The 24,421-nt window shown below is 36.9% G+C and overlaps 5 protein-coding genes across 5 annotated transcripts; 3 read left to right on the plus strand and 2 right to left on the minus strand.

The window, feature by feature from the left end:
* Positions 1-1,343: 1,343 nt before the first annotated feature.
* Positions 1,344-4,356, plus strand: GCK72_022470 (uncharacterized protein; the record flags this gene model as incomplete). The annotated part of the gene is made up of 7 exons (XM_053734847.1): positions 1,344-1,555; positions 3,204-3,274; positions 3,328-3,517; positions 3,803-3,952; positions 4,005-4,049; positions 4,101-4,193; positions 4,245-4,356. The coding sequence occupies 7 exons, from the start codon at positions 1,344-1,346 to the stop codon at positions 4,354-4,356; spliced, it is 873 nt and encodes a 290-aa protein (XP_053578413.1).
* Positions 4,357-7,150: 2,794 nt separating this feature from the next.
* GCK72_022471 (uncharacterized protein) lies at positions 7,151-7,480 on the plus strand (the record flags this gene model as incomplete). Its single annotated transcript, XM_053734848.1, has 1 exon — positions 7,151-7,480. The coding sequence occupies one exon, from the start codon at positions 7,151-7,153 to the stop codon at positions 7,478-7,480; it is 330 nt and encodes a 109-aa protein (XP_053578414.1).
* A 6,160-nt stretch (positions 7,481-13,640) lies between these two features.
* GCK72_022472 (uncharacterized protein) lies at positions 13,641-15,913 on the plus strand (the record flags this gene model as incomplete). Its single annotated transcript, XM_053734849.1, has 3 exons — positions 13,641-13,700; positions 13,750-14,125; positions 15,771-15,913. The coding sequence occupies 3 exons, from the start codon at positions 13,641-13,643 to the stop codon at positions 15,911-15,913; spliced, it is 579 nt and encodes a 192-aa protein (XP_053578415.1).
* GCK72_022473 (uncharacterized protein) lies at positions 13,737-17,213 on the minus strand (the record flags this gene model as incomplete). Its single annotated transcript, XM_053734850.1, has 8 exons — positions 13,737-14,190; positions 15,477-15,590; positions 15,638-15,748; positions 15,796-15,963; positions 16,009-16,110; positions 16,650-16,998; positions 17,047-17,097; positions 17,144-17,213. The coding sequence occupies 8 exons, from the start codon at positions 17,211-17,213 to the stop codon at positions 13,737-13,739; spliced, it is 1,419 nt and encodes a 472-aa protein (XP_053578416.1).
* Positions 17,214-22,855: 5,642 nt separating this feature from the next.
* GCK72_022474 (uncharacterized protein) lies at positions 22,856-23,159 on the minus strand (the record flags this gene model as incomplete). The annotated part of the gene is made up of 2 exons (XM_003096644.2): positions 22,856-23,037; positions 23,090-23,159. 2 exons carry the CDS (start codon positions 23,157-23,159, stop codon positions 22,856-22,858), a joined length of 252 nt encoding a protein of 83 aa, XP_003096692.2.
* Between the last annotated feature and the right edge of the window lie 1,262 nt (positions 23,160-24,421).

A 24,421-nucleotide genomic window follows, 5' to 3' on the forward strand; every position in this document is an offset into this window, starting at 1 on the left:
TCTTACGAAATTTTTCCAATTTTAATTGAACTTTATCATGCAAAAATTGAACATTCATGGTGAGTCAATTTTAAAAAAACATAGAAATAACAGTACTCAATAAGATCAACGAGAATAATATAACATATTCCGTCAGAAAAAGATTGTGAATAAAACTAGTGGAGTGGAAATATAGATCATGAGAAAAAATTAACAACAAGGGCAAGGTGAAGAAAAACCACAAAAATTAGAAAACAGGTGAGAGTGATAATCGTTTGATAACACAAGGAATAACAAAAATTTCAATAATGAAGAAGTGATACAAGAAACTGTTCAAGAATAGAAATTAAATTTGTAAAAAAAAACTTTTTTTGTGTCAAATTTTCAAAAAACTGACACCAACTCGAATTTTCGAAAATTTCAAACCGCTCTAAAAATTTTAACGGGATTATTCATTTTTTTCCTGTTAAGGGTAAAAAGTGCAAAAGATGTACATTATTGTTGTGCAAAAAAATTAGGGGGGTACCCCCCATTTACGAGAGAAATTTCGATTTGAATGCTTTTTTTCAGTATACAAAAAGAGCCTGTAAGATAAAAGGTCAGATCTCTAACAGGACACTTATTTTTAGGAAAATAGTAAAGAATATGTATTTTCATTCTGTGCCGTTCTCTATTTAAATATTATCGCGCTGTCCTGTCGACTTTCCTTCTCACCAAATGTCTTCAAAGATCGTTAATTTTCACTATTTTGAAATTTCAAACACTCACAACTTCTTCAAAACTGTGAGAAAAGAGTTGAAACTAGAAGAGCATGCTTTTAAACGTGCTTTCGGTTTAAACATGTAGTTTTCGGCAATTTTTAGTAAAAAAAATTTTTTTTTTCATAAGGGGGGACCACATGAAATTTCGGCTAGAAATGAAATTTTTTTTCTTAAAACAACACAAAACTGACTCCATGCTATAGTACTTGGCCTCTCGATCACATGATTTCTTGATGAGTTCATCTCGTTTTTCATTTTCGTTTTTTGAAGTGCACAGCCCGACATATTGGCCAACCACCACACCTCCAGGAATATTTTCTGCGGCATGAACTCCGTGTCCGGTGACTTCACTAAACATGATTTTGGTGTTTTCACGAGATGGGTAACGGACTGTCATCATGTCCATAATCTCCGCATTTGCCATTTTAGTGAATGAAGAGTGACTTTTGTATTTATCCACTAAAATTGGCTCCGGTCGGCGGATCAGTGGTCTACTGTCTCGAAGTTCTTAAAGCATAACTTTCATTTGATCCCTTGCTTCCAGAGACGCGTTCGGGTTCAATCTTTGCCACGACGCGTAAATAAAACGAGCCGAAATTGGCGATGGACGAAATAGGGCTTCACTGGCATGACTATAGCGTCAGTCATTGGAGGGATATGGACATTCACGTATCCTGGCCTAAAAACTTCGGTCCAACTCCATCCAGTAGTTCGAGCGGCCACGATCTGTTGGTTCTGATGGACCAGAACGATGTCTCCGATCCGAATTTTGTTTCCAAAATGGCAATCGTGACAACTGACATGGGTTACATCCGGTGAGTCGATAGTCCTTTTGTCACACTAAGGGGCAAGAAGAGAAAACGACGAGAAGGCAAGAACACAAAAAATTCCCGCGCACAGAAAGAAGAAAAAAAGGGGGAGGAGGCTAGTTGGATAGCGCAATTCGATTTTTGTTGCAAAGTGCATAACATACATCGTGAACATATGCCTTGAAGGTCTATCAAGGCTTGGCAAGGTCGGATAGAAATTGCCTGTTTTGTTGGAAGTATACACAAATACATTCAAGCATTTAGAGAATGTCATTGAAACCTGTCTAAAAAACGTCCTTGAAACCTGTCTAGAAAAATTGTTCGATAGTGTCTCAAATTCTTTAAAAAATTGCTTTTAGAAAGACAACTCAAGTTAGTTTTTTTTCAAGAGACCTGTCAACCATCCCTACAAAATTTCGATATCTGATTATATAGTTCTGTTGGAACAAGGTTATGTCAGGTTTGGTTTTGGTGTAAGGCATGAAATTTGACACCCCGCTGTGATCAAGGGCATGGTAGAGCTTGTATGTCCTTTCACCTTTTTAATTCTTTAGTTGTTTCTTTACTGATTCGATTTACCAATGTATCATTGAGAAAGTTGTTAACAAAAGACAAACTTCAGAAAAGTCTCCAGATATCATCAAAAGATAATTTTTATGGATCAAACAGATCAAAACTAAAGTTCCATTTTTGAAGTTGCTAACGTTTTTCTATTGACAATCCCTTGAGAAATGAGACGACAATGACTTTCTTCCTCAGATTGACTTTTTCACTGCAAATGAATGCAGTTTCTGAGCAGACCATCTGAAATGACGATAAAGTTATAGGGAGTACCTGTACAAAAAAGGTGTCAACTACAAAAATGGAACGGTTCTTTTGCTCTGTCTGACTTGGAAATTTTGTGATTTTTCACTGCAGCGGAGGTATTCATCGGTGTATGTCTTTAAAAATTTATCATCAAAATTTTAAATTTTTTACGGATAATCTTTTTGAGTTTGTGAAATGTCTTAACATGTCTTTTCCTCAGTGAAAAATTTTAGACTTTTTCTCCTTCTTTCTTTGCTTATGAATACTATTGTTTTCAAGGTTATTTAATTTTTTGTGTGACACGGGTTCCTTCTGCTCAATTAGATTGGTACGTTTTTTGGTATAGTTTTGAAAAAAACAACACTTTTGAGTTAGCCATTAAAATAAACCACAATTAAAATTTTTGTTCCTAAAATTTTATTTCAGAAATTGTTTGCTAAAATAACTGAATCGTTTCTGTTGAATCATTGTATCTGTTGTTTTCAGCACTTTGCGACCATTAAGCACTGCATAAGTTTGGTGAAGCAAATCTTGTTTCGTTCTGATGATACCCATCACATTTACTTTTAGAGTTGATACGTAAAACATAACAAGAAGGGGGCACAACCTAACTTTCCTCATTTTTCATTCTTCTCTTTTCAAGGTCGTTCCCCCTTTGGCACGGTGCCAAACATTGCCCACCGTTCCTTTCATTGTCTGTGTCTCTCATTTTAAAATCGATTGATGCGAGAAGAGAGACTTGTGAGAGATTTTCAAATAAGCCTTTCTGTTATTATATTTGCATTTTCCTTTTTTTAAGACTGTTTCCGGCCAAGAAAATGGTTTTTCATGATTTTGGTTATTACAGAATGCATCGATTCTCCACGAAAAACCATCTGAAGGCAAAAAAGGAATTCAAGGGACAAATCGCAGAGGACCGTGAGTTTTTTTGTGCAATTTTCACATCCATTTGACAGAATATCAAGTTACAGTTGCGGTATATCATGAGGAAGAAATGAAGTATACCGAAGTTCGTGATTCTCCGGGAAAAGTGCTTCCTTCACCCCCATTGTCGTCGGAAATGGAAGTTGGGGAAACCGAAAAATCAGAAGTCGGAGCTGAAATCAAGATCATGGAAACGATTCATGGAGAAGGAACGAAAACCGGAGACAAGCTCGACGCGTAAGTTAATGAAATTTTCGAGTGTTCAAGACTTGTGTTATCCGAGCTGGAGAAAATTTCTGAAATAAAAAAAAAGAGAAATTTCTGAAATAAAAAATACACAAAACCAAATAGGTAGAAATTGGAAGACGCGACTATCCATTTTACTAAGGATTTAAATTGTAATAGTTTTCGTTGCATAGCTACAGTTTACAACCGATTTTATAGTTTAAAACAATTTTGACCGATAATCAAGGTTTAGCACGTGGCTCAATCTCCATATTTCTCGAAAAATCTTATTTCCAGAGTTCCACCACAATCTGCGGGACCTGAAGCACAACTTATGGAAAAGATGGCCCTGCAAACATCTGCTCATCAGCTCGAAGTCGACGAGCTTAGAAAAGAGCTGGAAATAGCTCAAAAAGAAAGATTCAGATATCAAGAGATGTGGATGAAGTAAGTATTTTGATAGCAAGTAATTAATGTGATTCACCGAAAAAAGTTACAGAGAGAAACAGGAGATGCGTGAACTACTTGTGGAAAACGTAAAAGAGTGAGTTGTTATTTTGCTGATCTGACTTATCATACTTAACACATTTTTCAGTTTTTCAAAAATGAACACCGAATGCAAAAAACTGAAGGTCGATATGAGAGAATCGAATCGTGAAAAAGCCAGATTGGAAAAGCTGGTAAACAGGTGATTTTCTGAAATACTACTGGATCATAATACACGATTCGTAATTTTCAGCCACTCCTCCTTCATCGAAAAACAGAAGGCCACAATCCGTCGACTTCGTGAAAAATTGGAAAAGAAGCGCTTGGAGGAGAAATTCGGCCACCACCGTTTGGTCCAGACGTAAGTTTCCTTGAAAGTAAGCGCAATCCAGTTTCTAGAAAAATGGAAAAAAGGTCATCAGCAGCTGTAGCGCGATGATTAATGTCTGTGACGTTTTGAATCTTGCGCTCACTCTATAGGAAGACAATAAAAAACAGAATTTTTTTTCAAAAACGCATAACTCGAGAAAAATTATTAACTTTTTGAGAAAATTGGAGGTGGAACGTCTTTAAAAAATCTCTCTACGAAATATCGATAGAAAAAATAATAATATTTCAGAAAAATCGAGAATTGTGAAAAATGCTCAAAACTTTTTCAAACAGCCGCGGCTTTCTAGGGTTTTAAGGAAAAACATGACTTGATATACTTTTGACTTTTTGGAACCAATTTAACAACCAGGGTTCAACCCCCACTGGTGCCAAAACTTTTTTTGTTTTTTGGCCGACCGGGACAATTTGAGATTTTAAAGAAAAAGCCGCAATTTTACGGTTGAAGTCAAAATTTCGTAATTTTCCGTTATCTCTCGACGGATTTGCCAATAATTGTTTATTCTAGGCTTGAAAGCTGCGTCGTTTTGTTTAAAATTCTGGATGAAATTCTTCACATTTACATTTTCCGGTCATTATGCGTAATTTATAAGTTTATTTCATTAAAAATTAAGATTAGTTCACGAGTTGATTACTGTAGATGAAGTTTTGAAACCGTGACGCAATATTACGTTCCATTTGGCGGCGAAATGAAGTTACACTAACTAGCGAATGGTCTAAACTGACCGTGGAGTTTAGCAAGGAGACCTAGCAGAATCGAAAGACAATCGAATTCTGATGTGAATTCAGTTTTCAAAAATCGCTGAATGGCATCCAGAATCCAGATATTCTGGTCTGAAAATCCTAATTAAATACATGTGATTTCATCGATTTTCCACCCTACGTTAGCTGTGTTTTGCCCCAAATAATACGGCACCTGAAAATGACTCTAGGCCAACGATTCATGGTCGGGGGGCGAGCGCGTCTGTCTTTTAAGCTACACACTATACAGGTTTGATGCCCGACTATGCCAAATTTCTTTTGTTTTTATATTTCCTCCTTTTTCACTTTTTGAGCACGTTATTCCAAATAGTTTGCAATTTCGGTTACTTACTTACTTACTTACTTACTTAGTCGATCCGTTCTTCGCTCAGTTGGTGTGGGCGCGGATCACAGCTATCCATTTTTTCCGATCTTTGGCGATTGTGCTCCAAGGTTCGATCAATTGAGTTCCTTGTCGCACTGAGATTTCTTTCCTCAGGGAGTCGGCCCATCGCATTGGTGGTCTTCCTACTGGTCTTTTCTCATTTCTGGGTATCCATTCTTGAAGTAGCGTTGTCCACCGATTATCGTTTCTTCTCATCACGTGGCCAGCCCAACCTAACTTTCGTTTCGTTATGAAGACAAGAGGGTCTTTCACTTGGGACATCTTCCTTATATCTTCTCGGTGGAGGTCTTTCTCTCGTTGTTCCGTGAGGGTAATTCCGACAAGTTTACGTTCCAGTGCGGCATGTGTTATTCTTACTCTTTCGGATAGAGCTTTAGTGAAAGTCCATGTTTCTGATCCATATGTCAGTGCGGGGAGAACAATGGAGTCGAAAAGTTGCGCTCGGATTTTCGGACATGTCAAGGCATCTGTTGTGTTTTTGATGTTGTTGAGTGCCGCCCATGCTGATCGTCTTCTGTGAATTTCTGGCTCTAGATCGTTTTTTGTATTGAGCAGTCTTCCCAAGTATACGTATTCCTCAACATCTTCAATTGCAGTCATGGTGTTGTTTTTTCTGATATTTATTTGGTGACTTGACGCAAATTTGTTCCTCAGCACTTTTGTTTTATTCGCGTTTATTTCCAGACCGACTGTTTCACAACTGTTTACCAGCTCTTGTAGCATTTTTTCCGCTATTTGTGAAGTTTTCGAGATGAGAATGATATCGTCGGCGAATCGTAGATGTGTTAGGTTTCTGCCGTTAATTCTGATACCAGGGGAGTTATCATAGTCATCTTTGTCTTCTTTTATATGTGGCCATGACATTCGACTAAAGGCCGTTTCGAGACAAGCAGAAAACAAGTTTGGTGAGATGGGGTCACCTTGTCTGACACCTCTGGTAATGGGGATATTGACTGGGTTATAGAATGGTGTGATTGTGGTGGAGCAATCGTTGTAACACTCTTTTAGGAGTTTTATGTATCCAGAGTCTATCCCTTGAGTCTGTCTTTTAAGCTATACACTATACAGGTTTGATGCCCGACTATGCCAAATTTCTTTTGTTTTTATATTTCCTCCTTTTTCACTTTTTGAGCACGTTATTCCAAATAGTTTGCAATTTCGGTTAGATTTAATTTTAAAAACGGCTTAAAAAGTAAAATAAAGCTAAATAAAAAAAAACTAAAAAACATTTGGCACAGATTGGGTCAAACCTTCATAGTGTGGTTCAATGAAACTCCCCTTTCGACCACGGAGAGACATCTTCAGGTGCCGTAATATTTGGGGCAAAACACAGCTAAATTTGGGTGGGAAATCGAGAAAATCACATGTATTAAATTACCAGAAATACCAGAATATCTGGATTCTGGAGGCCCCTCAGCAGTTTTTGAAAACTGATTTCCCATTAGAATTCGATTGTCTTTCGATTGTGCTAGGTCTCGTTCTTGAACTCCACGTATGGACCATTCTCTAGTAAATGAATTTCTGAGTCAGGGATAGCATAGGGTGGTCCTGTCAATGTTGATTCTCAAATATCTGTTTTCAGCATCCAGGAACAGGCAAATGGAGCCGACAACCAGAATTATCTTATGCCACCAATAGGGCCCTCCGGATTTATATCTCCCACTCCATGGAAGCAACCGCTTCCTCCTCACACTTACAAAATGTCCAACTGGCAAAATCCTCAATCCGCCGACTTCTACTCTCCCTCATGCCAATCGTACCAACCCCTTCCTCCTAACACCAACACAGTTTCCAACTGGGAAAATGCTCAATCCACCGAGTTCAGATCTTCCCCATGTCCATGGAATCAACCCATTCCTTTTCCCATCTTGAACTTCACCAACTGGAAAAATCCACCATCCAATGATCTTCCAGGGACATCGACAGCCTATTCATCTCTTCCTCAACAACTTTAATTGTATGGACTTTTTCAATTAACAATGAGTCTCAATTTACTCTACTTGTACTCTCTGAATCTCATTCTCATCTTCACATCTCTTCTAACTTTCTTCCTATCGAATCTCAAACTTTTTGTTTAATCAGGATCTTAATTCAATATCACCGATATTATTTCCCTGTTAATTTATGATCCTCACGATATGTTGTTTTTTTCTGAAGCTTTTTGTTTTTTTTTGTTTCTGCGTAATAAAAAATGTTGTTGGTAAAACCATCTGATTTTTACTTAACAGTGCAAAATTTACCCAGTTCCTAGCGCATGACAATTGAACGACTTTTATATGTTTTTTCTAAAAATATTTTTGAAAAAAATGAAAATTTTTCAGGTCAGATACTGCTAGCCCAATCAACGTTTAACATCTACAATATATTGATAAACTAGGCTTTGTTTTTAACCAAAATCAGTATTTTCATTTTAAAAATTGGGAATCTGGAGACCGAAACCTGGTTTTTATAGTTTTTATCGGTAAAATTGACTGAAAAACCAGTGATTATTTGTATTTTGCTCTAAAAACAATGTTTTTTTTTTCTGAAAAATACATTCTGAACACTGCCGCCTTTTTCAGGCCACCAATGTTATCAAATGATAACTGAAAATGAAGCATACAGAATTTCCGTTTAGATGGTGGTTTTGGATTTCTGGTGGAAGCTTTTTGAAGGCAAAAAATCTTAAAACGTTCTTCACGTGCCAAAAAAGGGTTCAAATTGAAGTTTTTGGTCAAAAATTTGTTTAAAATTATTGAGGCGGTAAACTTCGCGGGCTGCACATAAAATGCGTCAGTAACCGATAAGCTGCACTGGATTCACCATTTAGAATGCTGTATTACACTATTTTATCTTACAAACAACAGCAGACTTAGTTTCCAGATCAAATCAGGGTATATGTTCCCTTTCACCCCCCAACTCCATCACATACTTGTCATTTTACGGGCCGGGCCAGGGCCGAGCCGAGGGAAATTTTTTTTAAATTTTTGCACCCCAAAAATAATTTTCAAGTGTTTTTTTATCACTAAATTCACTGTAGAACTAATAAAAATCATCAATTCAGTCGAATTTTTGCAGAAATTGCCCCAAAAACCACTTTTTTCAAAAATTACTGCTGAAAAAAGCATGTTTTTAAAAAACATCACAACAGACCACAGTACGTTTTTAATGAATGTAAATGCTAATCCCAAATATTATATGTTGTTTGGTTGCCAAAATATATTTCTCCATTTACAAACCAAAACAACCTTCTTTTCTCAACTTGTTTTTGTATATTCCCCCTGTTATTTATTTATTTATTTATTTATTTATTTTATATACGCACTCGAGGTACGTGAAAAGATGAGTTCAAATGAGTTCAATATCTTCGTGACCGTTATCCTTATAACCTTGACCGTCCTTCATGCACTATATTTCTTTTTCTTATTTCTTGCATTGAAAAAAGTTTCGAATGAGAGAAGCAGGCACCATACCCGATAGATGACAAGCGGAACAGAACAGATTGATAATCTCAGTATTACTTCCTTACGGGACACAAAATTGTACTTCAATTCCCGAAACTTCAACCACTGTCGACTTTTTGCTGCCTTCATCTTCTTTTTACAAATCCTCCTAGCCTTCTTTTCACGCTTCATCTTACGTTTCCTATTTTCCTGTAGTTTCCTTTGCACTGATTCCCATTTTTCTTTTTGTGACCTTATACGACGCTTGATATTCCGCCTCTCATCACTTACAGCTTCTTCCTTTTCCCTATTCTCAGCCAATATTGAATTGACGAGCCCACGTAACTCTTGCTTGACAAAGTCTGCCCACACTGGCCTGATGCGATCGACGAAACTTTTATAATCATCAGAGCTCTCGACCATGTTGACGACTTCAGCTTCTTACTTCGTTTTAAACATGACTCCCTCTTGAAAAATAATTAGGAATGAAAAATAATTGGGAATGAAAAATAATTGGGAATGAAAAATAATTGGGAATGAAAAATAATTGGGAATGAAAAATAATTGGGAATGAAAAATAATTGGGAAACTTTGTTTTTCCTTTCACTTCCCAACTGCCGTTTTCAAAATTCGTATAGGTGTGTTGACATATAATTTTCATCGGAGAGGAGAAAGGTACATAGCATGGGATTATGTAAGGTTTTGAAATTTTCCGCTTACCTCAATTAGCGGTTTTTGCGAGTCTTGGAGCAAAAGCGAAAAACAAACTCCGCCCACAAAAACGAGTATATAAGGGGCAGAGAGCAAACAATGCTCTAAGCAATTTAGACTCACTACCGGAATGAGAGTCTTGTTTTCATATTTTTATTGAATTCTAAATCTAATTATTTATTGATTATTTATTTATTTATGTTGTTAATGGAATCCGAGCATATATCATGTCAGCTAGCGTTGCTCAGTTTATAAAAATCCTGGATATCCTTAATTGGTAAAATTGAAAGCGGCCATGGGAGCCAGCCCATCTTTATCCTTTTTTGTATTCTACAGCTTCGGGAACCATTTTGTTTTTGAATAGGTGAGCAAGCATGGGTCATAATTATAGGATGCTTGGGGGTGAGGACTCCTTATTTAACTATCATGATCCTTTTTTCTGTTTTCAGGTTCACATGGTATACACCACTATTGAATATAAATTCCTTATGGCCTGAGCCCCATCAAGATATAAATATGAATCGAGAGCTGCGCAAAAAAATCCTAAAGTATAGTGTAATCGTAATTTGTTGTTTTTGAAACATTCTTTCTGATCCTACATTGGTCCCACCTTAGTTGTTAATTAGAGACTTATAATGTTGTTCTTTATACTGAAAATAATAAACGTGTTTTTATAAAGATAAATGTAAATTTGTGGACAAAAAATTACAACGCAGGTACTTATTTCAGATTATCTGGCTTTACATGTGGATAATTATTATCGATATAACACTATTTATCATTTTAGGCGTGCATTTTATGAATACATTTTCAAATTCGAAAGGTAAGTAGAGAGGTATTAATTCTTTTGGTTTCAGGTTAGATTATTCTTGTTTTAACACGTTTTAACACGGAACAATCATTATTTCTATTTCGCTTTGGCATCAAGGATTTCTTTGATCTACCTTGATATATTGCTATCAGTGAATAACGGACGATTGATTGAACGAATATTCAAATACATAACGTTTATATTTTTCATTACTTCCTCAATACCACTACCTACTCTATTCGTTTGTATGATACTCTGTTATATTTAATAAACAAAAATATTAATCAGAGCAGATACTGTAGAAAAATAATACATACATATTTAAACGGTTTGTTTATAAACATTTTTGATTGTTGGATTCAAAATGTTTTTCTATCTGGAATCTCTCCAAAATTAGAAAAAAATGCTGTATGTAGTTTGACCATGTTTTCCGTTTATTTCTTCATATCTTGAAGCAGATTACATTTTTGAATTTATGAAGTTCTCTTTACTATAATTAAAAGTTTTCTTTCCAATTCACCATTTTCGTGTAGATGGCGTTCAACGTATACTTCCCGACGATTTCTGAGTTTTCATATTTAAACTTTTTTGAAGTCTGTCTGTCGTTCTCCCTCCGAAATTGTCACACATTTACGCATTCGTCAAAATGTTATGTGTCCTTTCATAAAGTCATTCCATTCATAAGAATTATTCAAATAGTCTCATAATGTTATCAATCACTAGAGCTTTCAATTAATAAAAACAACGTTTCATTTATTGTTGATCAAAATATAAATTACTAACATGAGTATTTGTTTCAAAAGTTTATGAATCTAAATGCTAATCCCAAAAATCATATATTGCTTGGTAGCTACTAACATTTGTCAATTCCCAGAGCAAAACAACCTTTTCTTCTCAAACTTGTTTTCGTATGTATTCCTTGTTATTAAAATTTTGTTTTTCGTTTTATTTCCCAAAGGCCGTTATCAAAATTCGTAAAGTTATGCCGGCATATAATTTTCATCGGAGAGGAAAAGGGTACATAACATGATATTATGAAAAGTTTTGAAATTTCTTCACCTACTTCCAAGAACCGGATTTCGCGAAACAAAGAGCAGAAGCGAAAAACAAACTCCGCCCATTAAAACAAGTATATAAGGGACAGAGAGCAAACAATGATCTGAGCAATATAGACTCACTATTGGAATGAGAGTCTTGGTTTTATATTTTCATTAAATTCTGAATCTAATTCTTTATTTATTATTTATTTATATTGCTAATGGATGCCTATATTATGTCGAATACCGTAGCCAACCTCCCTTTGACCTGGCTTCGATTTCCTGCTAGGAGAACCATTTTTTAAGTAAGTTTCAAACAAATAAGTAAGGCTCCAAAAGTCTATCTTTTTTTCTCTTTTAGAGGATCTCCAGTTTCGGCAAACTTCACGTATTCCGATACGTGATGGACTTCTCAGACTAGATTTGGGAACAGAGGAAAGAGAGGAAGAGCTCTCAGAGCATTCAAGTAGAGGAATATAACATTTTTGTATTAATGTGTTGTTGCTTTGAAATGAGAACAATAAATGTGTTTTTTGAAATGAAAACAATAAATGTGTTTTTTAATACAACAAATGTAAATGTGTTTACTAAAAATTTTGACACAGCTGCTCATTTCGGATTATCAGGCTCTACATGGATAAATATTATCGTTATAACAATATCTATTTATTTGCGTATGCATTAAATAAATAATTTTTCAAATGCAAGAGGTGAACACAGAATTAATGATTCTTGTGCTTTAGCTGCTCTTTGTGGATTATCTGGTTTGCATAAATAGTTATTCTCGTTAAAACAAAATTATAATTTTACAAAAAGTGAGAACAGAATAACAAGTTGTTGTGGTTTCAGGTTAGATTTCTAGTCAGATGATAATAATATATCTTTTGGTTTCAGGTTATGTTTCTTGTTCTAACATTTTGAGTCAGATGATGGTGATATTTCTATTCAATATACATGCTATTCCACTGTTGTACACTTCATTATAAAAAAGGTTAGTGTCCCTTTATCCCGGTGGTTTAAATCATTTTCCCCGTTTGGAACAATCATTATTTTTATTTTAGATCGACATCAAGGATTGATATTATTTACCTGGCTGTGACGAACTCAGAAATGATTGAACAAAAGTTTAACAACATGTGATCGTGTAGTCTCACGCAACGTCACTCTTGTCACTTTATATAGGATGAAAATAATTTATCACCATTTAGTTATTACTCCTTCAATACTTTTACTTGTTTCATTATTTTGTGTGATACTCTATTACATATATAATACATAAAAACATACCAGAGAAAATAATGTAGGAAAATAACAGATACATTTTCAAATTTTGTGTTTATAAACATGTCTGATTGTATAATTTTTTCCCAACCCAATCTTTCGAAAATGGCAAATATAGTGTTTTTCCAAAAGTATGTAGTTTTCTTTTTTCTAATCAAAATTTCTCTCTTTATTTCACTTTTCTTCACATGTCCATCTACACGCTAAAGGAAATATCTGCTGAATGCCATCTATGTAAGTAAAAGAGGGATTCAAAAGGTGTTATTATGTTAGCCATGTGTTTGGCCGTGCATGGGTTTCTAGTAAGCTGTTAAGACGACAGTGAAGGGAAAAATTTTTTTAACGTTTATTCTCTGTTGCAGATAAAAAAATCAAACACCTCGCTAGCAGACGAGCAGACAAAAGCTAACAATGTAGGTTGACGGATGTCCAAAGGGTAGGGGTCATCTAGTTGATGTGAAGTCAAGAGTTCTCACTACAACATCATAATTGGCACAACTTATTTGTCTAATTTGATACTCTTGAAAAACATTTTAAATATCCAAGACAACTTTTTTATTCAAAATCAAGACAAAAGATTTTGTGAACAAGTCGAAAGAGGGTAGAAAAATGGAACACATTATAATACGAAACTTGGTGATTTTTACCACAAAAATGGTTGCTAACATAATACTGTAAAATACTGTAAAAAGTAAAGATGGATGGAGGGGACATGAGAAATTTCGGACTCGGGTAGGGTCATTTGAACGTTTTCGGGTACTGATTTCAGACGATGAGGGAGAAAGACGGGAAGATGAAAATGCGAACGGTGAGAAGACGGACGGTGGGTGGGAGGAAGATGAGAAGAAGATCAATGGAAAAAGCTCAAGAGAGAGGACAACACGAGAAAAAAGAGAAAAGGATAGAAGATGATGTGAGGGAAAGGGGTAATAGATGAAATGTCCCAACATTATTTTTGCAAGTTATGTTGTGTGACATTTGAAAATGAAGATGAATGGACAGTCGATGCGGGAAACTGTGGTGTGGCCTCAGAGCGGTTCATCAAAGATGAAAACATTGCAAGTGGGTCTTGGATCCATGTGGAGTCGGTGGTTGAGGTGGATAGTTGGTGCAGGTCAAGAGGAGCCGAGCCAGAGGACTCCGAACCGCCTCCTGTCAATGCAAGAATTGACGGCGGCGGTTGGTTCCACGGCTCGGCGGAGTCGGTGATTGCCACACCACCGGACGTTGGTCGGCTTCTTGGAGAGTCGGCCAGGGAAGATTGCGCCCATCGAATGGGAGCTTGCACCGGGATCCGGGTGTTGGTGGTGGTGATTGAGAGGACACTCGCGCCGGATTGTGGGTCCGGTTGGCTCCGAAGACGCTGGTTATCCAACTGCAGCATATCCACTTTCTTTTGAAGCCTGGAATAAGTGAGTTGAGATGACTATCATCACGGCCCGTAAGCACCCAAATCACCCAAGGAATTACTGACGCTTTAGCGGAGCAAATTCTTACTGTAGCTTAAAGGCGCATAGCAAAAAAACTTCATAGAGTATGTATATAAAAATTACTCTTGGCACAGTTGCAAAAAGTTGTTTCAATCCGAACTTTTTTCACAGCATATTTACAGTACTCCTATAGTAGTGTTTCACAAAAAATATGTCACCAGTCCCCTATCAGACTTGTCACGGGCCAGGCCGGGCCGGGCCAAAATCAAAAATATTCTCGGCCCGGCCCGTTTTGAAACATTTTTTGAAACATTTTTGAAATGTTGATGTTTTTTGGAAATTTTTTTGAAAAAAAAAGTTTTCGAATAAAAATTCAAAATTCAATATAAAGGTAAATATGTATGATAATTTAAGCATTTTTACTCTAAATTTTCGAAAAATTTCAGAAAATTGTGTTACAAAATGAATGGACATTTTTTAATACGACTCGGCCCGATTTTTGAAAAGCCTGTTCCCCTATGACGTCATCATAGGAAAATATGCCCAATAACCGATTTATTTTTTTTTTTAATCATTTGACACATATTTTTATCATTTTCGAAGCTAATTTTTTTAAAGATTTTTTGTGAAAAAGAAATTTTTTTTAAAAAGGACTTTATGTAAAAATTGAAATATTTCCAAAAGGTTCTCCTGTTATTTTATATTTTTAATTGGACCTAATAGAACTTTTTGCTGGAAATACGTCTACGATTTGCAATTTGAGGACTTCTAGAGTAAGTTTTCGCAAAAAATTGAAAAAACATGAAAATGAACTTCAATTTAAAGATTTCTGTGGTATTTGGGAGCTGAAAATTTGACTGGAAGTAGCCAAAAACATTTCCAACATGTACCGAAAGTTTCCAGCCCTCAACTAGAAAATTTGAATTTTTATGAATTTTTGGGTGAAAAGTGTTGAGAATTCGGATTGAAACAATTTTTTCGGATGTACCAAAGCCCAACACAAACATTCTCACTTTTAAAGATAGTGCCATTCAATTAGCCGTTTTCTACCAAATTCAGTGAAGATTTGGGGTTTTATAGCTTCGAAACTTATTTTAATCTCCAAAAAAAAATTATCACGGTGAAACCATTTTCAAAATAGTTTTATCGCGTTTTGAGCACAGTAGACTTCTGATACTTTTCTGGTTGTGCTGACGCATTGAAAAAAGATTTTGCAGTGATAGCGTGCCGTGATCAGCGAGGTGTAAACAATAACTTACATTTCCACCGAACTCCTCTCGCTTTCCTTTGCCTGCTCCCACAAAGTCTTCAAACGAAGCTCTTTTTTAAGAGTTTCAACCTCATCCATTTTGATTTGAATCAGAGCATTAGCACTGAAAACCACAATTTATACATTCAGAATGACTTTTGAGAAACTCACTCGCTCAGTAGCTCTTTTGCTCCTTTTTCTTTGATGGTGGACGCTGCCAAAGCATTTTTCAATTGCAGAATTTCGTCACTTTGATTTGCATTTGTCTTTGCCAATTCCAATCTGAATAAAATTTTAATTTCAGTTAGAGTAACAAAGAAACGGCTCACTCTTTCAATTTGGCAGCATCCAATTGTTGTTGAAGGTGAGCAATCTCTTCTTTTTGTTGCTGAATCTGCAGTTTTCCAGCGTTTACTGCTTGATTGCTTGCGAGCAGCTCATTTTTGAGAGCTTCTTGCTCCTTGGCGTTCGCCTCTTCCATTTTTATGAGTGCGGTTCTGAAAGATCTATGTTTTTTATCTAATAACAAATTGTTCACTCACTTTTCGTTTGTGACTTTCTCTTCCATTTTGACACAGCGTTCGGCCAGTTCAATGATTCGATCCTCGAGAATTTGACGGCGATCGGCGTCGCGGGAGATGAATCTGCAAAAAAAGGCAAATTTTATAGAAATACATAGATTCCAAAATTTCCGACTTTTTTCGGGACTGTTTTCCGTCGGAACATTTCCGAATTTAATTTTCGGAACTTTCGGAAATTTCCGATTTCCGTTAAATTTTTCCGGAAAAACTTTTTTTCCGAAATTTCCTCCTCCATATACTTTCATGATAAAAAAGAGAGTTTGTGCGGAATCGAAAGAAATTGCTCTCAATCCAACGTGAACGGTGCCAAAACGTCCCACCTGAGTCACAATTTACAAAATTTTTAGTTTTACTGCATATTTATGGAATTTTGACTAAGAAAAGTTTGAAAAACCGAGTTGCCGAAATTTCCGGATTTTCCGAAAAGAATTTTTCGGAAAATTTCCGAGTTCCGAAATTTCTGAAAATGAAATTCGAAAAAGTTCCGATTTCCGAAAAACATCCCTGATACGGTATTTTAAATTTGAGGATTGAAGATTTGATACTTTGCTTACAATACTATGTAGTCAACATTCTAAAAATTGAGTAACTTGAAAACTCACCCTTCATAATTATCCTTTATTTGTTTGTTGGTCGCTTCGTAGGCTTTTTTCTGCTCCTTCATTTTTCTCTCCATCTTCTCAAATTCCTTATTCATCTTCTCCACCACTCCTCTCATCTTTTCCACTTTCTCCTCCATCTTCTTGCCGTGTGGAGCATTCGTTTGAATGCTCTTGTGTTTTTGGAGCGGCGTTGGTGTGGGAAGTGGTTTCGGAACTGGAGTGGGAGCGGAGGTGGCGATTGGCTTGGAGGGTGGCATCGGTCCCGATTGGAGAGTCCTTGGTGATGGGATTGGGGTGCATTGCACTTCCCCATTTTTTGAGCCCACATTCAACGGGCAGCAATCTGCGTCTGTAAACACAAATTGTGCATTTGAAACTTGAGAAGAAAACAACTCACGCCAAAATGGATTGTGGCGGAATCTCTCGTTGCCCATGCAACATCGAAGATCTGTGATTCAAAAATTAGACACACACGTTCTTAACAGAAAACCTACGGTGAGCCTGATCCTCTCTTTTTTTCTCGGCTTTCGCCTTCAGACGATCTTTTACTGGGGTGGCGCTCATTCTGAAAATTGTAGTACGGCTCCGTTCAATATAAAGCAGAATTGTGAAATCCCCGGCCGGGCTGGGCCGGGCCGACTGAAAAATTTTCCTCGGCCCGCTCGCCGGACCGGCTCCTGTAGAAATTTGAAATTTTTTGAAAAAATTTTGAATTTAAAAAAAAATTTTTTTGCAAAAAAGTTTATTTTTCGACTGTGTTTTAGAAAATCGGTAAAAGCCTTAGCGTACGAGTAATTTGAGAATTTTGACTTTTTTTTAAATGAAAATTTTGCGGAAATTTGTGAAAAAATGTTTTTTGAATCCGGGCCGGGCCGGAAGAATTTTTTGTCGGCCCGGCCCGGCCCGGCCCGGGATTTCCCAACCCTGATATAAAGTGAGACAAGTCGCTACAGTTAGTTCCTATCGCTGACTTCCACCTGCATGCACTGGCCAAAAATGTCCAACTACGAGAATGTGTTACGGTATCACTATTTGTCACACCTAGTAATTTTTCAATGAATCAGATGAAAATTAGAACTTTTATTTTGTTTTTGGTAACTTTTTTGTATGGACACTTCTTAGAGAATTATGATCATTTTAAGATCGCCTAAAAATCGCACTATGTTGCACTGAAGTTGGCCGGTTTGAGAGAAAAATCACTTTGTCGATACGTGACTTGTAAGGGAGTGCACGTACAGAGAAGCTCTCAAGAATCCAGCTGAAATTTTGATCTACGCAATCCACAGAAAATTCACTCGGTGAGGCAATCAGTAATACCATGACACCCTCTCAAAGTTGGTCATTTTTAACTAAAAACGACCAAAGTTTTAGAATTGTAGTCATTACTGTATCCTTCCGAAAAAGCACTACGTTCGTCGAACAGCATTAGTTTTGTCGTTGGTGGTGTTAGTTCTGCAAATGACCTCCAAACACCTAGCCAAGTATGAAAACAGAGCGCAGGAACTCAATCGATTAAAACGGAAGAGAGACGCAGTAGTTGCGTGAAACGGGACGCTGTGGCTGCCGAACGAGGTACGATGAACTATGTTTGTTTAGAAAAAAGAAAAATAGAGTAGTGAACAATTTTTTAAACTCTTTTTCTACTCTTTCGAATATGTAAGTTGTGATAGGTGGAAGTTTCGTAAAAAAAGTGAACAAGGAATCAAATAATGTAACATGGAAATACAAAATGGATGTGAGAATTTTGAATTAGTGCTATTAATCGAGAATTTCGAAAAAAAAGTTGTCAAAATCGTGTCTTTTTTCCGATGGTAAAAGCTACAGTACCGGTCAGAAGGTTATGGACTTCGGCCGTTTTCAATTATTTTTCTCCTCAGCATCATACATTTCCCCTCTTTTGCTCATCCATGTATATCATTTGTTTTATTATGTCTGCACCCTATTCACCCATCACTTTCTCTACAACCTTAACGCTATCTTAGCAACACGTCATCCACCAGATTGTGTCCCGGCTGGTCGAAACCATCCTATTCTCTTCGCGAAGAAAAGAAGGAAGGCAGCGGCCGAAGTGAGGAGAGGTGCAACAGGCATGGTCTTGACTAGCGGGGACACATTCTGGTGAAAGACGTGTTGCTAAGATTGCGCAATAGTTATAGAGAGTGATGAGTGGATAGGCAGCAGACATCATTTAGGAAATGGTATGAGCAGAAAGGGGGGAAGTGCATTATACGGAGAAGAAAGGGATATGATATTAGAGGAGAGACGCAAAATGGATTCTACATTTGCCTTGGAGAGACTAACAGGTAGAGAGATATTGCCAAACAAAACATGCTAGAACGAAATAAAATAAAATAGAAAGGAAAATCGGTAAGTCAGAAGAAGCTCTGTTTTGAGAATAGAAAATTTGGAAAAAAAATTATGAGAAGTTTCGGAAGAAAAATGAATGAAAGAGCGTGCTCGACAAACAAATTTTGACAAAAATTTTGCCAGAAAGTGTGCAGAAATTAGTAATTTTAAATATGGGTACGACCAAGAATGTGCGGAACGGAAATTGGAAATCGGAAATTCCAAATTTTCCAATCTTTAACAGAACTTTTTTTTGGAAAATTATAGTTTTTTCGGATCTTTTGGAAATTTCCGAAATTTTCGAAATTTAAAATATTTCATGATGATTGAAAAAAAATTGTGCGGAATCGAATGAATTGCTGCAGAACTAATGTGAACGGTGCTAAAACTTCACATCTATGTCAAAGATTTCAGAATGTTCAGTTTTTACTGAGTATTTATTGATTTTGACTGAAAATCCGAGTTTACGAAATTTCGGGAATTTACGAAAATAATAATTCAGAAAAGTTCCGAATTTCGAAATTCTGAAAATTTTTTGTTTGTACATCCCTGGACGGTTGATATCAGAAAGATAGTAAGAAGGATTATATCAGAAATGAAAAATTAATAAATATTTTGAAAAAGAGAGAAGTAGAAAAGAAGTTGGAGAGCACGGAATCAAAAACAGTTTCATTTCCCGTCTTGGAGTGCTTTGACTATTGTTATCTGAGAGAAAAACGAATTAGAGAGTGAGAGAGCTCAACCGTACTAGTTTAGACGCAGACAGTGAAAGAAATGGTGCGAAGGTCAGCGCCAGGAAATAAGGGGACGGCCGGTTAGAGAGTGTGATGAGTGAATAGACAGCAGACATAATGAGGTATGATATACATGAGCAGAAAAGGGGACAGTGTATGATGCTGAGACAAAAAGGATGTGATATTAAAAGAGAGACGAAGATTTGATAGTTCAGTTGTTTTGGAGAGACTAACAGGTTCGAAGTAGAAATAAATAAGATAGATAATAGGAAAATCAGAAGCAGGTATAAAAATATGGAGACGAGAACGGTTGACTGCCCGGACTGTTGAAATCTTGGGAAAAATTGATGAGGAGTTTCGGAAGAAAAACAAATGAGGGAGCGTGATCGACAAACGAATTCAGACAAAAATTATGTAAGAAAATGTGCACAGGTGAGTACTATCAAATGGGCGTACGATCTACTATGGCTGTTATATATTTCCCATTCACATAACCGAGAGAAGGGTATGATATAGTATGAGAGACTAACAGACTGAGAGACATTTTCAACAAAATAGCAGAAGGAAATTGGAAAGAAAATTGGAAAGTAAGAAGGATGATATCAGAAGCAAACTTGTCAGGGGCCGGGACTTGTCAGGGGTCAAAAACTTTTTGAACTAAATTTTGCACGAAATTTTGAATTTTTCAGTATTCTTCATGATTCAATCAAAAGATAGTTATGCATGAAGAAATCCGATTTTTTGATGTAAAATCTTTTTAAAAATCAAAAAAATTCGGTCAAAAAATAAGTACCTTTTGTTGAAGCCGAGTCGACCAAAATCTCAGCCTGGCTCGGGCTGGCCGACGGCTCAAGGCAGGCCAGGTCGAAATTGACAAGATTGATCAGAAGGAAAATATTGGAAAAAATATTGAAAAAAATATCGGATGAGAGAAAAATTGGTAATAAGTTGTAAAGTACGAAGCAAATAATGTTTTATTGTCAGTCTTGCTTCGAACATTGCTGTCTGGGAGAAAAACGAATTAGAGAGTGAAAGAGCCCGACCGTACTAGTTAAGACGCAGGCAATGAAAGAACGGGTGCATAGGTCAGCGCCAGGAAACAAGGGGAACGGCCGGTTAGAGAGTGTGATGAGTGAATAGACAGCAGACATAATGAGGTATGATATACATGAGAGAAAAGGGAAAAGTGTATGATGCTGAGAAGAAAGGGATGTGATATTAGAGGAGAGGCGCAGATTGGATAGTCCAGTTGCCTTGGAGAGACTAAAAGGTTCGAAGTAGGAAGAAATAAAAAAGACAATAGGAAAATCAAAAGCAGGTCTAAAAATATGGAAACGAGAACGGTTTATTGCCCGGCTTGTGGTGTTTAGATTGTTGAAATCTTGGGGAAAATTTAGAGGAGTTTCGGAATAAAAATAAACGAGGGAGCGTGATCGACAAACGAATTGAGACAAAAATTATGTAAGAAAATGTGCACAGGTGAGTACTATCAAATGGGGGTGCGATCTACTATGGCTGTTATATATTCCCTAACCACCTAGCCGAGAGAAGAATATGATATTGTAAGAGAGACTAACAGGCTGAGAGACGTTTTCGAAAGAGAAGGAAATTGGAAAGAAATTAGAAACGTGTAGTGGATAATATTAGAAGCAAAAAGAAAATATTGCAAGAGAGAAAAATTGGAAAAAAGCATACTTGTCAACGGGCCGAAACGGGCCGACACGGGCCGGCTCGTAACTCGCGTCAAAATGAATATTATGAGCTGAAAAATATACCAAAATGTAGATCTCGACGAGTTCTATGTCCGTGACCTACTACGGGCCGGATGGCTATTCGTTAATGTGCCGCGGGCCGGGAAAAAGTGCCAAAAAACGCGAAAATGGCCAAAAAAGCCATTCTAGCCCGGCCCGCGGCATATTAACGAATAGCCATCCGGCCCGTAGTAGGTCACGGACATAGAACTCGTCGAGATCTACATTTTGGTATATTTTTCAGCTCATAATATTCATTTTGACGCGAGTTACGAGCCGGCCCGTGTCGGCCCGTTTCGGCCCGTTGACAAGTATGGAAAAAAGTTGATGAACGACAGAGCGAGAGAGCTCGACCGTACTACTAGTTTAGACGCAGATAATGTAAGAAAGGGTGCATAGGTCCGCGCCATGAAGCGAAGGGTACGGCCTGTTATGTTTGTTTAGAGAAAAATGAATTGTGGTGGAGTGGACGGCGTGTCGAACACGAAAATTTGGGGGAAATGAGAGAAGAACAATGTGGGGGAATAAGAAAGTGGAAAGGCAAAGGTCATGTACCCAATGAAAAGCAGGAGGAACGAGTTTTGGTTGCAGCGAGTGGCAAAATAACAAAATTGTGTTGAAAGAGACGACAGACACTATTTTTTGTTGTAAAGATTTGTGAAAGCTCTGAAATTTATGAGTCATATCTTTCAAAGGGGTGACTCATGTTTCCTATTGTACTAAATATCTGCATAAACACAGCTGCGAGAGAGTGGTTGAATGGTAACATTGTAAACAGGTGGCAGTTCAGAATTCGTTGCGAGACCCATGACGCACATAGAGGAGTAAGTGATCAGGGATTTGCGGAACTTAAAATTTCGGAAAAGTCGGAATTCGGAATTTTTCCGGTATTTTCGGAAATTCCGGAACTCGAAAATGTTTCGAATTACTTTTTTTCGGAAATTCCGGAAGATTAGGAAACCCGGTTTTTCAAATTGTTTTTGTCAAAATCAATAAATATGCAGTAAAAACCAAACATTTCGTAAATTTTGTCGCAGATGTGACGTTTTGATACCGTTCACTTTGGTTCTGCAGCAGCTTCTTGAAAAATATTTGAAATTTCCAAAATTTCCAAACCAAAGTTTTTCGAAAAATTTCTTGAAAATCGGTAATTTTCAAAATTTCCAAAAAGAAAATTCGGAATTTTTCCGACGGAAAAAAGTCGGAACTTCAGTTCCGCACGTCCCTGGTCATATAAGCCTTAAAGTCTACTTTTGCCGGTTTTAAACCACATAATCATGTCAGGAGGAAACAAAATCCTAAGCTTTACCTACAGTTTCTAGGAAAATATGGCGCTTGACTTTTAAAAAAGTTTCATAAAACTGTGTCTAAAAACTCACGGATCAACTGATCCAGTTTTCGGCTTCTCGATCCTTGCTGATTGTGCTTCTTCAATCTTTTTGACACATTCTTTCTTATCCATCTTTCCGATGGTCACTTTCATCAATGGTTTCACATTCGAAACAGCAACTTCTTCTTTCTTTCGGTTTTTCTCAAAACGAGCACAATAGAATCCATCTGGAATTAGAAAATAGCCGAATAAAGATTTTTTTTTTGAAAAAAAACTCACGATCATGGTCGATATGCTTCTGAATTTCTTTTTGAGCTTTCAAATGGTCCTTCGAAGCTGATTGCGACATGAAAACGTTTCAACTGAAAATAAGGCATTCTCGAGAGAAGAGAAAACGACGTGTTGTGGAGAAATAGATAGAACGATGGTAAAACAAGTGTATCGACTGGTCGTCTTGTTTTCTATGCAATAGACAGAACGTGAGATGCAGAGACATAGTGGGGCGGTAGGCACAGAGTCATAAGGAGAACGGCATGCAGTCTCTCACCCATAAAGAGGGGAGAAAACGAGCGTGGGGTGTATCGCACATTAACATTTGAAAGAAATTACTTGGAGCACGACGTTTAAAAATGGCGGTCTTAAATGGCTGTAACTTTTTTGTTGTAGTGTATGATGTCAGGGTCAATCTACACAGAAACGAAAAAAGCGAAATAGTTTACAGAAGAGTTTTCAAATATGATTAGGATTAGCATGTCGGCTACCATCTCGACCACGTGACGCAGTCGGGAACGACTATGGAGCCATGCGCTTTCTGTCATGAGATCCGCACACACAGAGTAACGACTTTTGAGTAGAGTACCGCTCAAAAGTATATTACGTTTTCGTTTTTCAGTTGTAATGGTCCGACTTTGAGAGTGTGTCATGGTTATACTTATTGTCCTATCGAGTAGATTTCAATGAATCATTGAGATCAAAAGTAAAACTCCATTTCTGTAGTTGACAATTTTTTTGTACGGACGCTCCATAGAGAGTTATGGTCATTTCAAGAGGACAGCTCAAAAATCGCACTATTTTGCACTGAAAAGAGTCGATTTGATGGAGAAATTACTTCGACGATGTGTAACTTGCTAGGGAGTGTTCGTACAAAAAAGTTGCCAACTACAAAAATGGAGCTCTACTTTTGATCTGTATGATGCATTAAAAATCTACTTGATGAGACAATAAGTATTAGCATGACACAATCTCAATGTTTGGCGTTTTCAACTGAAAAATGCAAAACTTAATATACTTTTGAGCGGTACTGTATGCTAACAACCTTGAATTAATTTTAACTATTAATTTGTTTAGGTGAAAATGAATCATAACAACTGTGTAATCAAATTCTGTGTTTTTTTTAGATTGTACAATGAACATTCTATTCAGAAATTCACATGATTTACCGGTTCAACAGAAATATCAAGCCAAGGACATACATTTATATTTTTCAATCTGATAAGATATGATCACGCAAAAATCTCCATCTTGCTGCCTTCAAACTACTATCTCCGAAGGCGCATATCTCCAAACTGGATAGATTTCTGAAAATGTTGTCACATACAAAAATGATCTGGA

The sequence above is a fragment of the Caenorhabditis remanei genome, chromosome X, assembly GCF_010183535.1.
Source record: "Caenorhabditis remanei strain PX506 chromosome X, whole genome shotgun sequence".
Taxonomy (NCBI): Eukaryota; Metazoa; Nematoda; class Chromadorea; order Rhabditida; family Rhabditidae; genus Caenorhabditis; species Caenorhabditis remanei.